This window comes from Pecten maximus, chromosome 4 (assembly GCF_902652985.1).
Source record: "Pecten maximus chromosome 4, xPecMax1.1, whole genome shotgun sequence".
Classification (NCBI taxonomy): domain Eukaryota; kingdom Metazoa; phylum Mollusca; class Bivalvia; order Pectinida; family Pectinidae; genus Pecten; species Pecten maximus.
In genome coordinates this window covers 17193250-17209126 of record NC_047018.1, presented here as the reverse complement: position 1 = coordinate 17209126, position 15877 = coordinate 17193250, and the positions used below count along the sequence as shown (strand labels likewise).

At 38.4% G+C, this 15877-nt stretch overlaps 2 protein-coding genes across 2 annotated transcripts in view; one reads left to right on the top strand and one right to left on the bottom strand.

Annotated features, from left to right (window-relative positions):
* Positions 1-11376, top strand: part of LOC117325389 (multiple PDZ domain protein-like) — a 227647-nt gene extending 216271 nt beyond the window's left edge. The window contains 4 exon segments of the mRNA XM_033881561.1: positions 4707-4879; positions 5694-5805; positions 5969-6098; positions 6715-11376. Coding sequence (XP_033737452.1) covers positions 4707-4879; positions 5694-5805; positions 5969-6098; positions 6715-6991 — 692 coding nt within the window. The 3' untranslated portion in view covers positions 6992-11376.
* Positions 11377-13131: 1755 nt separating this feature from the next.
* Positions 13132-15643, bottom strand: LOC117325387. Its single transcript, XM_033881560.1, has 2 exons — positions 15582-15643; positions 13132-14054 (listed from the first exon to the last, which is right to left on the bottom strand). Exons 1-2 carry the CDS (start codon positions 15630-15632, stop codon positions 13530-13532), a joined length of 576 nt encoding a protein of 191 aa, XP_033737451.1. The 5' UTR covers positions 15633-15643; the 3' UTR covers positions 13132-13529.
* Between the last annotated feature and the right edge of the window lie 234 nt (positions 15644-15877).

Here is a 15877-nt window from a genome sequence, read left to right as displayed (position 1 = left end):
CAGTCTCAATAAACTACAGTTAATACCAGAACCGACAAGGTATTCAATATCAATTCCTAAAATGACACCATGGAAGTACCTGAAATAGGTAGGAGGTATTCACAACCCTACAGAGAAATGGCACTCCTGTCTACATGATGTACTTAAAACTAAATAAGCATACATTTAATTGGCAAACCTAGCCAGTTTCATCAATGTCCTTAACTTAATGAAATTCACTATTTTAACATTTCAATAGGTAATTGTATTCAAGGAAAAATTCTTTGTTAATTAACTTAATTTCTTTAAATTCTGTAAAGCTTTCCTTTCAAAATTTAAACATGTTACATCGCCAACAATATACACACTGCTTCCAACAAAAATGTGTCAAAAGGCACCCAGAGTAGGAAAAGCTCAAACTATGGCAGGTGATTAGCATAAAGTATATATCTTTTGATATTGTATAAAATATACAATAGTCTACTGTTTCTTCAATCAACCTAAGTACTCATTGTTGGACATGTACTTGTAACACCTTTTATTAAGGGAAACATTTTGTTAATTAAGTTCAGAGATATTGATAAAACTGATCCAAACGGAAGATTAACGGGAAGCAAATATCCAAAATTGGACGGGAAATCAGTATGTTAACTTGTGATGGAATTGTACAAAAACACAATAGGTTAATTACACTGGGAGATTGGTACCTGAGCTGTATGTTAACTTGTGATGAAATTGTACAAAAACACAATAGGTTAATTACACTGGGAGATTGGTACCTGAGCTGTATGTTAACTTGTGATGAAATTGTACAAAAACACAATAGGTTAATTACACTGGGAGATTGGTACCTGAGCTGTATGTTAACTTGTGATGGAATTGTACAAAAACACAATAGGTTAATTAAGATACAAAGATGTGCTAGTGATATTGTTTAACTGTGTTGACACCTATATTGTCCAGCCCATATGATTTCCAAGTTATAGTTTAGTTTTGTGTATTGTTCTGACGTGTCCATCACATGTATAATCAGGTATGGTTACCATACTGTTATAACTTCCAACACTCACACAGGTAGAGATCCATGGTGTAGAGATGGGTTTATTCTTCTGTAGAATATCTAAATTACTAGTTGACGTTTAGTTATTGGGTACTGTGTTTTTGTTAGAATTTCATGTTTCTATCCATGGAGCATTTTCATGGTCGTTATTTGTGATGTTGATTTATGGATTTCCATGTAAAGTTGAAACAATTAATTTTTTATTCTACAAATGCATAAATAAAAGTCACACTTAATGTTTCATAGATTTTGTTATTCTTCAAACTTCAGTACAGCTGCATGTTGATATGGGTTATAAACATTACTACTGTGCTAAGACCTTGCACACAGAAACCAAGCTTGGCACAAAGAAACCAAGCTGGACAATCAGAACCGAGCTGGACACACAGAACCAAGCTGGGCACACAGAAACCAAACTGGACACACGGAACCAAGCTGTGCATACAGAACCAAGCTGGACACAGAGAAACCAAGCTGGACACACAGAAACCAAGCTTGGCACAGAGAAACCAAGCTGGACACACAGAAACCAAACTGGACACACAGAACCAAGCTGTGCATACAGAACCAAGCTGGACACAGAGAAACCAAGCTGGACACACAGAAACCAAGCCTTGCACAGAGAAACCAAGCTGGACACAAAGAAACCAAACTGACCACACAGAAACCAAGCTTGGCACAGAGAAACCAAGCTGGACACACAGAAACCAAGCTGGACACACAGAAACCAAGCTTGGCATACAGAATTGAGCTGTGCATACAGAACCAAGCTGGACACACGGAACCAAGCTTGGCACACAGAAACCAGGTTGAACACACAGAAACTAAGCTTTGCACACAGAACCAAGCCATTCTGGACAAACAGATACAAAGCCATGATGGACACACATAGCCAGGATGAACATACAGATATCGATACAAAACCATGATAGACATACATGACCAGGATGGACATACACAATGATGATGGATACCACACAGCTATGATGGGCTGACACAACCATGATGAATACACAGAATAATCATGGACACACAGATACAAAACCATGATTGACACACATGAGCAGGACGGATGTACACAACCATGATGAACACAGAATCAATACCATGATTGACATACACAGAACCAAGCCAGATCACACAACACACCAAACCAAGCTGATACACCTAACCAAGCCGGCACACAAGAGCCAAGATAAACACACAACCAAACTTTTCACATACAACCTGGCTGAGCATACAGAACCTAGCCAGACATACCAACCCAGCAAAGACACACAGAACTGAGCTGGACTTACAGAACTGAGCCAGGCACACACAATCAAGTTGAGCACACAACCAAGCTGAGCACATTACCAAGCTGATCACACAAGGGCCAAGCTGAGCACACAAGAACCAAGCCAGGCACTCAAGGACCAAGCCAGGCACTCAAGGACCAAGCCAGGCACTCAAGGACCAAGCCAGACACACAACCTAGCCAGGCACACAACCAAGCCAGGCACACAAGAACCAAGCCAGGAACACAACATAGCCAGGCACACAACCTAGCCAGGCACTCAAGGACCAAGCCAGACACACAACCTAGCCAGGCACACAACCAAGCCAGGCACACACAACCAATCCAGGCACACAACCTAGCCAGACACACAACCTAGCCAGGCACACAACCCAGCCAGGCACACAACCAAGCCAGGCACACACAACCAAGCCAGACACACAAGAACCAAGCCAGGCACACAACCTAGCCAGGCACTCAACCAAGCCAGGCACACAAGAACCAAGCCAGACACACAAGAACCAAGCCAGGCACACAACCTAGCCAGGCACACAACCAAGCCAGGCACACACAACTAAGCCAGGCACACAACCAAGCCAGACACACAAGAACCAAGCCAGGCATGCAGAACCAAAGTGGGTACACAGAAATGAGCTGGACACGAAGAACTGAGCAGGTCACACAGAACAGAGCCAGGACACAGATCCGAGCCAGACACACAGAACTGAGTGGAGAAACAGAACCAAGCTGGATTCACAACGACGCAAAAGACATACTGTGCCATCATTTCTGTTCTGTTGCTAAAGAATTGGATCATATTACCATGGTATTACAAACAGAAATGTTGTTACGCTTTCTGCTCACAGAATAGAGAATTCATATTTTTCCATCTCATGGACTATAATGCCTTCGGCAGGATGACAGGATGAAAAGCTAGTTGACCATTAGACCATTTGATAAACTCCAGGCCCCAGGTATCATAATTCAGGTGTCCAATGAATTATATTTAATGACTTAAACATTAATATTTTTATATCTGACTTGGATGAAAGACTATAGTATGTTACATACATTGTTGCGCTTTTAAGATCAAAGGGGTCAAATATGTTCAATTGTCCATGTATTTGGTCTTTAGTTTGTGTTGGGCAAAGGAATCTGAAATAATTCTTATAAATGTGACCTACATTCAAGGTCATATAGCTTAAACGTGTTTTCAATCAACTTAGTTACAATGCAGGTAACTTTTTCAAGTTCTAGATATTCTTGTTCTCAGTTTAAATGACACCCAGACTAACCAAATTAAGCATATCTTCTCAGTAACAATGACATCAAATCAAGCATGTAAGTACGGAGCTTGCTGAGGTGAAGGATTATTGTTTTAAGGGTAACTGAATCAATGAGTCAAAGCTTTCAAATGTCTTCTTTTTGTGAAGGAATAATCATGGAATCATGTTAAGGTTGCTTGGCTTATAAGAGTAATCAATTACAGGCTGTTTCAGTTAACTCCATGAAGGTCAAATCTGATTAAAATCTCAGAAGCCTTCTCCAGGTGAGCAAAAAAGCGTTAATTCTAAAAGGTATATTTCATAAACATATCCATATGATCATGTCTTGATTATAGTATGATATCCATAGTTCTAGATTTGTTCCTCATATTTCTTGAAAATAAAAGACCATTTTGGTAATTTAAACAATACAAGAATTTAACCTGCACAAACAGTAGATTTCACGAAGCATTCCGTAGTTAAATTGTGAAATGCATTAGAGATTATACAATCCAACAATCTATTACAGGCTTCAAAAAATAATAAGAAATGTCTCGTTTACACAATATAACAGCTCATTTAAAAAGTTCCGGCTACAATTTACTTAATTGATAGGCCATCATTTAAATTGGAATATGTATACATCATGTGATACAGTAAAAAAATATCTTACTTATTTCCTACCTTGGGGGTCATCATTGCTACACCTGTGTATCTATGTAAATAAAACACCACTACCTAACCCAGGGTTGTAAAGGATATAGGGCTCGATGTGAGCTGTCAGGTACCTGTAGCAGTCCTTTGTTGAACAGAGAGAATGTCATCTAGTGTCATTGTTTATGTAGAATTTGAAGTTGAAATGTTCAAAAGTCAAGGTTTCACTGACAGAACAGGCATTATCTACAATTTATCAAATACTTGGAGTTCAAATTAAACATAGCTGAAAATTATATGAGAAAAACATATCACACCCAAATGTCATGTTGCATTGTGAGATGTGATTTAATCTACTTTGAGATGTGACATAAACTGAACTTGACATGATAAAAAGTGAAATGTACTGTGCCATTAGTTTACAATTTTGACCCGATATTAAAGCTTTCTTTTCGCGGTTTTGCTGTTACAGGTCTCAGCGAGGACATCAGCTCTCACATACGGGTGGTAGAACTACAGCATGATGCCGCAGGATCCTTGGGTCTCAGTATCGCAGGCGGCATCGGTAGCTCCATTGGAGATGTGGCCGTTATGATTGCAAACATGACTCCAGGAGGACCTGCAGAAAAGAGTCATAAACTAAAGGTATTCTTTGTCTTTAGTGGTTATCAGAGAACTGATAAGGTGATTGTCTGAGAACTGATAAGGTGATTGTCTGAGAACTGATAAGGTGATTGTCTGAGAACTGATAAGGTGATTGTCTGAGAACTGATAAGGTGATTGTCTGAGAACTGATAAGGTGATTGTCTGAGAACTGATAAGGTGATTGTCTGAGAACTGATAAGGTGATTGTCTGAGAACTGTTAAAGTGGTTGTCTGAGAACTGATAAGGTGATTGTCTGAGAACTGATAAGGTGATTGTCTGAGAACTGATAAGGTGATTGTCAGAGAACTGATAAGGTGGTTGTCCGAGAACTGATAAGGTGGTTGTCTGAGAACTGATAAGGCGATTGTCCGAGAACTGATAAGGTGGTTGTCAGAGAACTGATAAGTTGATTGTCTGAGAACTGTTAAAGTGGTTATCAGAGAACTGATAAGGTGGTTGTCTGAGAACTGATAAGGTGGTTGTCAGAGAACTGATAAGTTGATTGTCAGAGAACTGATAAGGTGGTTGTCAGAGAACTGATAAGGTGGTTGTCAGAGAACTGATAAGGTGGTTGTCAGAGAACTGATAAGGTGGTTGTCAGAGAACTGATAAGGTAGTTGTCTGAGAACTGATAATTTAATAAGGAAGTTACTTTCTGAAACAATAAAACTTTATAGTTAAATTTAAGTACATTTTTTACTATAAAACTTGATAGTTAAATTTAAGTACTATTTCTATGTATTGTGTTTCAATCAGAGATGAGCTAAAGTTATGTATTATGACACTGATGGTACATTGTACAACATATTGTAGATTGGAGATAAAATTCTACAGATCAATGACCAGGTCACAGATGGTCTCAGCCATGACGAGGTCGTACAACTATTGAAGACACCAGGCGTCGTGAGACTTCAGGTTCAACATGGTATGTAACACATAGAAAGACGTTAGTCACAGATTTTGATCATAAAGAAATGCCATGCTTCTCTTTGTCAAGAAGTGCAATAAAAATAGTTTTAAGTGGTGAAGTCATATGATGGAGAACTTGAATGTAAGGGAGATTACTCTAATAAGATTTTTATTTACAGGTGAGGAGAAGCGAGTAAGTGTGAGCGGTCACACCTCCCGCCAGGTTAGCATGGATATGTCACAGGAAATGGCTAACGCCCAACTTGTACCCTCCTCTACAGACAATGTGTTTGATGGGGATGAAGACGGGTCAGTACTCCAAATAATCTAGGATCTTTTAGACCTCTACCAAATCATTTACACTTATTCCAAATAATTCAGACCTTTACTAAGTCTCATTACATGCTAGCTTAGCAAAATTGACAGAGTTATACACTAATATAGCAAAATCTAAAAAGTATGTTGTTTTGTATCAGATAAAAGAATTAATTCAAAACATAAAAAATATGGTTTCTTGCAATAGCACTAAGCACTTGACCCTGGAAACAGTGGCCAAGTGAAATTCAAAGAAATTAATGTAAAATGTTTACATCTACAAAGTCAATCATGCTAACAACGTTCGTATTGATCCACATTTCTTTTGGTCAACTTCTTCTGAACCATAGAGTCTTAAAATTATCACAAATAGACTGTAGGTTAGTGGGATTGAATCACAAATAGACTGTAGGTTAGTGGGATTGAATCACAAATAGACTGTAGGTTAGTGGGATTGAAGAGTTTCCAATAACTTGCTTTGTACTTTAATCTGAGTTTCTTAAAGTTTGCCTTATTCTTTAATCAGAGTTTCCGATTACTTGCCACAATTTTACTTTAATTGGTAAATGCCATATCTAATTTAAACTATTTTGATTTTATGTTATGACAGCGCTCCTCCACAACAGAAAGTCATCACTTTAGTGCGAGGAGGTGACGGATTGGGTTTCTCCATTGTTGGTGGCCACGGAAGTCCACACGGTGACCTTCCTATCTATGTCAAAAACGTTTTCGCAAAAGGTGCTGCAGCAGAAGATGGAAATCTCAAGCGAGGGGATCAGATTCTAGTTGTGAATGGAGAAAGTCTTGAAGGCTGCAGCCATGAAGAGGCTGTGGTCAAACTGAAAAATGCCAAAGGAAATGTTGTTATGACGATTCTCACGTCATAGCAATGTTTTAATGCTTTTCTGAAGATTTACACGACTTTTTTTTTATCAAAAGTATGATATGTCCCAAATCCTTATGATTTGTACTTTGTTTGCTGTGAGGATCTTTTTGGTGATTTCTAGAACAATGGAAAATCAGCTAAGAGAAAAAGAGAACAAAAGGTTTTACAGTATTCCTTGTGATGCTGCATCCTTTTGTTTTTTTTGGAATGTGGTATTTTCTGTTGGTTGGAAGCTATATGTTATCCGGAGTATGAAGAAAATGGGAGAATTCATTCATACTGTTAAGAAGATATCATTCTATACAGCATTTTCACTTGTCAAAATTTTATTGCACAATTTTTTGTATCATTAATGAAAAATATTATTTGATGTTATACTGGTGAGATAGATTCACAATCAATATCACTTTTAAATAATGTGAAGAGAATAAAAGATTTGCAGAGATATTCCATACCTTATAATTGATTAGGTACATTTGTATAAGATTGGATTTTATTACATATCAAATCTGGCGAAGAAATTCGTGGAAGGCCATTTCAATTGGTATCATGGTATGTTGCTGGCTGAAGCAACAACTGGAAATAGTCATTTAGGTATGTTTCTGTGTGAAACAATGTCCTAATACGGTATCATATATGTACTACCAAGTATATTTCACAAATTGAAGGAAATTTTGGGCTGTTTTGCATATTGTCAAGATAAATTAAGGTTGTGGTGATGGTAGACTTAGCGAATTAATTCTCACAAATCAATTATGCAATTTGTATTTGAAAATGATGGGTTTTTTATCTTTTTTTTTTTTTTTTTTTGTACATAATCATGTTAACATGTGTGATTGCCTTTGTTAATTACAAGACTATGTACCAGGCATTCCTATAGAGTATTTAATTCATGTTACATTTCCATATTCCACTTTCTTAGTTTAGATACATAGTTTTTGTATAGAGTAAAACATGCAGTTACATTCACACAACCAACTATGTACTTTATTGGTATAGAATACACAAAAGGTCTCTATTTTGTGAAAATTAAACGAGTCTATCAGCTCTCTAGGGGTACAGGGATATATGGATTCTCAAAAACAAGTATTTGTAGATTGAGTAAATCTTTCAAAAACTACTTCTGAAGAGTAACTTGACTAATTGTAGCTAAACTTTTTAGATTTTACACGTCTGATGCATAATTTGTATATGATACATGTACTATCAACTAATATAAATAACCAGTCTTTGTTTGAATTCTGATAGTTTTGGTTATTAATTAAAAATGTGTATGGGATGAATACATACGGTACTTGTGTGTGAAAATTAGGGCATGCATATTAAACACTCCAGTGAGTGCATACTTGTTATAGATGAAAATTAATATATTATGTTTGATCTTGTACAATATTAAGCAAAACTTGTCTAGTTTTGTATTTAAAAATCAAATTCAAATATTTTCGTTTTGTTGGTTTGCTTGTTTAAATATTTGAATGTATTCTTTTATCACAATTGTTGTTTAATACATTTGTATGTACCTAGATTATGGCTGTGTATTTTTTAAAAAAAATGCATTAATTTTCATTGCAAATAATTTCTATAAAACAGCCCTGTTGTAAGTTCTGAAAGACAAATTACTGGAGTGTGTCTGTGTTGACCTAGGAACTGTATCTTTTGACAGTGTGAAAGATTACTGGGGACTGTAGGTGTTAGTGACAGATGACTGGGGACTGTAGGTGTTGACGGTCACAGATTACTGGGGACTGTAGGTGTTAGAGACAGATTACTGGGGATTGTAGGTGTAAGTGATAGATTACTGGGGACTGTAGGTGTTAGTGAAAGATTACTGGGGACTGTAGGTGTTGACAGTCACAGATTACTGGGGACTGTAGGTGTTAGAGATAGATTACTGGGGACTGTAGGTGTTAGAGACGGATTACTGGGGACTGTAGGTGTTAGAGACAGATTACTGGGGACTGTAGGTGTTAGTGATAGATTACTGGGGACTGTAGGTGTTAGTGATAGATTACTGGGGACTGTAGGTGTTAGTGATAGATTACTGGGGACTGTAGGTGTTAGTGGAAGATTACTTGGGACTGTAGGTGTTGACAGTCACAGATTACTGGGGACTGTAGGTGTTAGAGACAGATTACTGGGGACTGTAGGTGTAAGTGATAGATTACTGGGGACTGTAGGTGTAAGTGATAGATTACTGGGGACTGTAGGTGTTAGTGAAAGATTACTGGGGACTGTAGGTGTTGACAGTCACAGATTACTGGGACTGTAGGTGTTAGAGACAGATTACTGGGGACTGTAGGTGTTGACAGTCACAGATTACTGGGGACTGTAGGTGTTAGAGACAGATTACTGGGGACTGTAGGTGTTAGAGACAGATTACTGGGGACTGTAGGTGTTAGAGACAGATTACTGGGGACTGTAGGTGTAAGTGATAGATTACTAGGGACTGTAGGTGTTAGTGATAGATTACTGGGGACTGTAGGTGTTAGTGGTAGATTACTGGTGACTGTAGGTGTTAGAGACAGATTACTGGTGACTGTAGGTGTTGACAGTCACAGATTACTGGGGACTGTAGGTGTTAGAGACAGATTACTGGGGACTGTAGGTGTTAGAGACAGATTACTGGGGACTGTAGGTGTTGACAGTCACAGATTACTGGGGACTGTAGGTGTTAGAGACAGATTACTGGGGACTGTAGGTGTTAGAGACAGATTACTGGGGACTGTAGGTGTTAGAGATAGATTACTGGGGACTGTAGGTGTTACAGATAGACAGATTACTGGGGACTGTAGGTGTTAGAGACAGATTACTGGGGACTGTAGGTGTTAGAGACAGATTACTGGGGACTGTAGGTGTTAGAGACAGATTACTGGGGACTGTAGGTGTTGACAGTCACAGATTACTGGGGACTGTAGGTGTTAGAGATAGACAGATTACTGGGGACTGTAGGTGTTAGAGACAGATTACTGGGGACTGTAGGTGTTAGTGATAGATTACTGGGGACTGTAGGTGTTAGTGATAGATTACTGGTGACTGTAGGTGTTAGAGACAGATTACTGGGGACTGTAGGTGTTAGAGATAGACAGATTACTGGGGACTGTAGGTGTTAGAGACAGATTACTGGGGACTGTAGGTGTTAGAGACAGATTACTGGGGACTGTAGGTGTTAGAGATAGATTACTGGGGACTGTAGGTGTTACAGATAGACAGATTACTGGGGACTGTAGGTGTTAGAGACAGATTACTGGGGACTGTAGGTGTTAGAGACAGATTACTGGGGACTGTAGGTGTTAGAGACAGATTACTGGGGACTGTAGGTGTTGACAGTCACAGATTACTGGGGACTGTAGGTGTTAGAGATAGACAGATTACTGGGGACTGTAGGTGTTAGAGACAGATTACTGGGGACTGTAGGTGTTAGTGATAGATTACTGGGGACTGTAGGTGTTAGTGATAGATTACTGGTGACTGTAGGTGTTAGAGACAGATTACTGGGGACTGTAGGTGTTAGAGATAGATTACTGGGGACTGTAGGTGTTAGAGATAGACAGATTACTGGGGACTGTAGGTGTTAGAGACAGATTACTGGGGACTGTAGGTGTTAGAGACAGATTACTGGGGACTGTAGGTGTTAGAGACAGATTACTGGGGACTGTAGGTGTTAGAGATAGATTACTGGGGACTGTAGGTGTTGACAGTCACATATTCCTGGAGGCTAGGTTTTGACAGGCAGATTACTGGGGACTAAGTGTTAGAGATAGATTACTGGGGACTGTAGGTGTAAGCGATAGATTATTGGGGACTGTAGGTGTCAACAGACTCACAGATTACTGGGGACTAGGTTTGACAGTCATAGATTACAGGGGAATGTAGGTGTCAACAGACTCAGATTACTGGGGACTGTGAACAGAGTGGCATGTTACAGGGGGCTGTAGATGTGGACAGACTCACAGATTACAGGGGGCTGTAGGTGTGGACAGACTCACAGATTACAGGGGGCTGTGGACAGAGTGGCATGCTACAGGGGGCTGTAGGGTGTATATTTAAATCCTTAACACTTTACTGTTGTATAACACTTAGGGATGTGTCAGCTGTACCTTCCTTATCTTGCTGTGTTGGCTTGATGATTCAATCTTCCAGTTTAATTTTTTTTATTGATATCTGCAAACAACACTTTAGGTCTGTCTAAGATGCTGTGTGACAGACCTGTACACTTTCCTTTGATACAATCAAAAGTTTTCATTGTGCTTGCAAGTGTGACCATACTTGTTTTACCATGTCAGGCAATTATTACACCAAGCTTGTAAGAATATTGTGAAAGTTCTCAATGTCTTAGTCTACATAGAATTTACACTCACAATAACTCAAATAAACTTATTTACTCTAGATCCTGTCTCCTTTTGTTTTTAGTAAAATGGCTGAAAAAGTGCCAATGGTTTGCTCACCTCTACAAAACACCTTTCTTACTAATTTCTGCCAACTTTAATGCAATCATAACATTCTCCCTATCCTTTTTGGAGATTCTTTCATCTTGTTCAGTAGCCACAAGTGTCCTCAGGCCTGTGGTGTCGATCAAACAACTTCTCGGTAACTAACAGGTCCAGGGTCAAGATATTGGGCAAGTATCCTGTTGGTGTGAATGACTTTTACCTACTTTCAAGGTCACAAGAGATTTTTTTTTTTTCAAATTCAAACATGTACATCTTTTGAATACCCAACAGGTCATATTTCACCAAAAGCATGTTTAGATGAATATCAAAATTTCAAGGTTATTTACAACATGTACATTTACTGAAGTAACAGGTGAGTGATACAGGTCCATTGGGCCATTTTGTTATAGCCCCCCCACAACGAAGTTAGGGGGGGGGGGGGGGGTATACTGGAATCACCATGTCCGTCCGTCTGTCCGTCCATCTGTCATAAAAAAAGACAATTTGAAGTTGTGTCAGCTGCAGTTATTTTGTGATTTAGCCCTTTTTAATAGAGTTATGCCCCTTTTTCATACAAAATGTGTCATAATGTTGTCAAAATTTGTCCGGCTATGCATTCGCTCATTTCTTTATGGATTTCACTCAAATTTGGTATATAGTTAGAAGACCATATGAAGTTGTGTCCCCTGCAGTTATTTTGCGATTGAGCCCTTTTTAACAGAGTTATGCCCCTTTTTCATACAAAATGTGTTATAATTTTGTCCGGCTATGCGTTCACTTAGTTTTTGATAGATTTTCTTGAAACATTATACAGAGTTGAAGGATGGCATAAAGTTGTGTCTCCAGTACCGGCTTCTTCCGAAAAAACTCTTTTTACAGAGTTATGCCCCTTTATGTAAAAGCCAGGGGTATACTTGTCACCCCCTCGGTGACAGCTCTAGTTCATTTTGTTAGCTCATCTGCCCAAAGGACAAATTAGCTTACCGCTTGATGTGCTGTCCATTGCATATTTGTAAATTGTCCATTAGTATGCTGGGATAAGTGACCTTGACCTACTTCGATAACAGTTAGTATTTTCACATTCACAAAGAGGCCTAAGGTCATGATAATGGGCCAGTTGCATGCCGTGATGAAGGGCTGGCATGCTTGTTCAAATCAATATCTTAATTTGAAGGTCAGATTGAGGAGTTACATGTACTAAAATCTTTTAGAAACTTCTTTTTAGTAACCAAATTGTCCAAAGTCATACTATTTGGCCAATAGCATACTGTGATGAAGGACTACCAGGATTATTCAAAGGAATTATTTTGACATACTTTCAAGGTCACAGAGGTCAAATATGTGTACTATTAAATTGTCTTTTTTTGTAAGAGAGAGCAAGGTGCACGAGCTAGTAGTATGCTGGGATGAAGGGCAACAATGTTTAAATGAATACACTTTGCCTATTGTTATACATGTAAAATGAATTAAATCTAATTATATATAAATAAAAATTATGAAGCACGCAAACTTAAATCAATCACTTTCATAAGTCAGGATGGAAGCATGCTGGGAGTATATATATATATAACAACTTCACAAGACAGGCTAGGTTCCACTAGGTCTTTCTGCCATCAATGGCTTCCTCAGGTGGACTGATGTTTTATTTCATCACCATGATACATGATGTTGTCAACAATGTTGATGAAGTCATTGATAATTCAAGGCATTGTAACAATCATTCTGCATTCTAGGTTTTAAGATTTTAATAAGTATTTGTTCTCTTGTGATAAGATTAACACATAAATAACAGGACAAGTGTCACCGGGTAAGTGGGTTACTTTTAATTTATTTGTCGACAAGTTTCGCCTCTATATGCGAGGCTTCATCAGGACAAATTATAATACAAATTTTCCCCCTGAAGTACATTTTTCGGGGTTCAGAATCTATTGTGACGTAGTTTATAGACAATAGATATGGGCAGATAAGCCGTTATTAGTATTTTTCACGTTAAAATGGTCGAGCTCCATATGAGAATACATGTATATATTAAATGTTCAATACTCCATGTTAATAAAAAGTTATTCTGTGTTATAAAAAGTTTGTTCTTGTTATTTCCAGTTTCTATACTCACTGTCTCTCATCTAGGCAGATCGTGGCGTCAGATACAGATTTGTACGCCAGTTTCTTATAGTCTACAATCTTATCTAGTAAGTTCATAATACTACTGGTTTTCGTGGAGGTGTTTTCGCTGGAATCATCGCTAAGTTGTAGGTCATCTTTCAGCATTTCCAACGTGTTCTGTACGGGTTCCGGTGTTCTCACAGGTGGTCCCGGGCTGTTGCCGTTCGTTGCCGGTTTGACTTTGAATTTAACTCTTGTCCAATCTTGTTTTGTTGAAGCTTCGGACGGTCTTTGCCACTTATTGGGAATGGCAGCTTCCTTCCTTACTTCATCTTTGAAAATCTCTGGTTCTATATTATAAAATGGATGTTTTTCCATGATATGACGATCATATAAATCCCTCCGTCCATATGTGCGCTTACATATCTTGCACATATAACGGGTGTTGGTTGGGTTCCCGTGTATCCTGCTTACATGTCTTCTAAGTGAGCTTAAATTCGCTAGTTTCTTGCCGCATAATATACATGCGATCTTGGTGTTGACACAAAGAGGCCTAAGGTCATGATAATGGGCCAGTTGCATGCCGTGATGAAGGGCTGGCATGCTTGTTCAAATCAATATCTTAATTTGAAGGTCAGATTGAGGAGTTACATGTACTAAAATCTTTTAGAAACTTCTTTTTAGTAACCAAATTGTCCAAAGTCATACTATTTGGCCAATAGCATACTGTGATGAAGGACTACCAGGATTATTCAAAGGAATTATTTTGACATACTTTCAAGGTCACAGAGGTCAAATATGTGTACTATTAAATTGTCTTTTTTTGTAAGAGAGAGCAAGGTGCACGAGCTAGTAGTATGCTGGGATGAAGGGCAACAATGTTTAAATGAATACACTTTGCCTATTGTTATACATGTAAAAGAATTAAATCTAATTATATATAAATAAAAATTATGAAGCACGCAAACTTAAATCAATCACTTTCATAAGTCAGGATGGAAGCATGCTGGGAGTATATATATATATAACAACTTCACAAGACAGGCTAGGTTCCACTAGGTCTTTCTGCCATCAATGGCTTCCTCAGGTGGACTGATGTTTTATTTCATCACCATGATACATGATGTTGTCAACAATGTTGATGAAGTCATTGATAATTCAAGGCATTGTAACAATCATTCTGCATTCTAGGTTTTAAGATTTTAATAAGTATTTGTTCTCTTGTGATAAGATTAACACATAAATAACAGGACAAGTGTCACCGGGTAAGTGGGTTACTTTTAATTTATTTGTCGACTAGTTTCGCCTCTATATGCGAGGCTTCATCAGGACAAATTATAATACAAATTTTCCCCCTGAAGTACATTTTTCGGGGTTCAGAATCTATTGTGACGTAGTTTATAGACAATAGATATGGGCAGATAAGCCGTTATTAGTATTTTTCACGTTAAAATGTTCGAGCTCCATATGAGAATAATAAAAAGGTATTCTGTGTTATAAAAAGTTTGTTCTTGTTATTTCCAGTTTCTATACTCACTGTCTCTCATCTAGGCAGATCGTGGCGTCAGATACAGATTTGTACGCCAGTTTCTTATAGTCTACAATCTTATCTAGTAAGTTCATAATACTACTGGTTTTCGTGGAGGTGTTTTCGCTGGAATCATCGCTAAGTTGTAGGTCATCTTTCAGCATTTCCAACGTGTTCTGTACGGGTTCCGGTGTTCTCACAGGTGGTCCCGGGCTGTTGCCGTTCGTTGCCGGTTTGACTTTGAATTTAACTCTTGTCCAATCTTGTTTTGTTGAAGCTTCAGACGGTCTTTGCCACTTATTGGGAATGGCAGCTTCCTTCCTTACTTCATCTTTGAAAATCTCTGGTTCTATATTATAAAATGGATGTTTTTCCATGATATGACGATCATATAAATCCCTCCGTCCATATGTGCGCTTACATATCTTGCACATATAACGGGTGTTGGTTGGGTTCCCGTGTATCCTGCTTACATGTCTTCTAAGTGAGCTTAAATTCGCTAGTTTCTTGCCGCATAATATACATGCGATCTTGGTGTTGACTGTTGTGTTGTTCTTCGGAGTTGTCTTTGTTTTTGCCATTTACGTTATAATGTTCATGCCCCACGGCCTTCGTGTGCGGAGGATATGAATCCAACTCTCTTCTGTGCGTAATCACGTATTGACGTCGTGTGCGGAGGATATGAATCCAACTCTCTTCTGTGCGTAATCACGTATTGACGTCATGTTTACTATGTACCGGACACAATGAGATTAACACATGTAACATATATTTTTTGATGTATCAAGCCACTTTATGAATACTTCCAGAGAAGTTGTATTCCTAG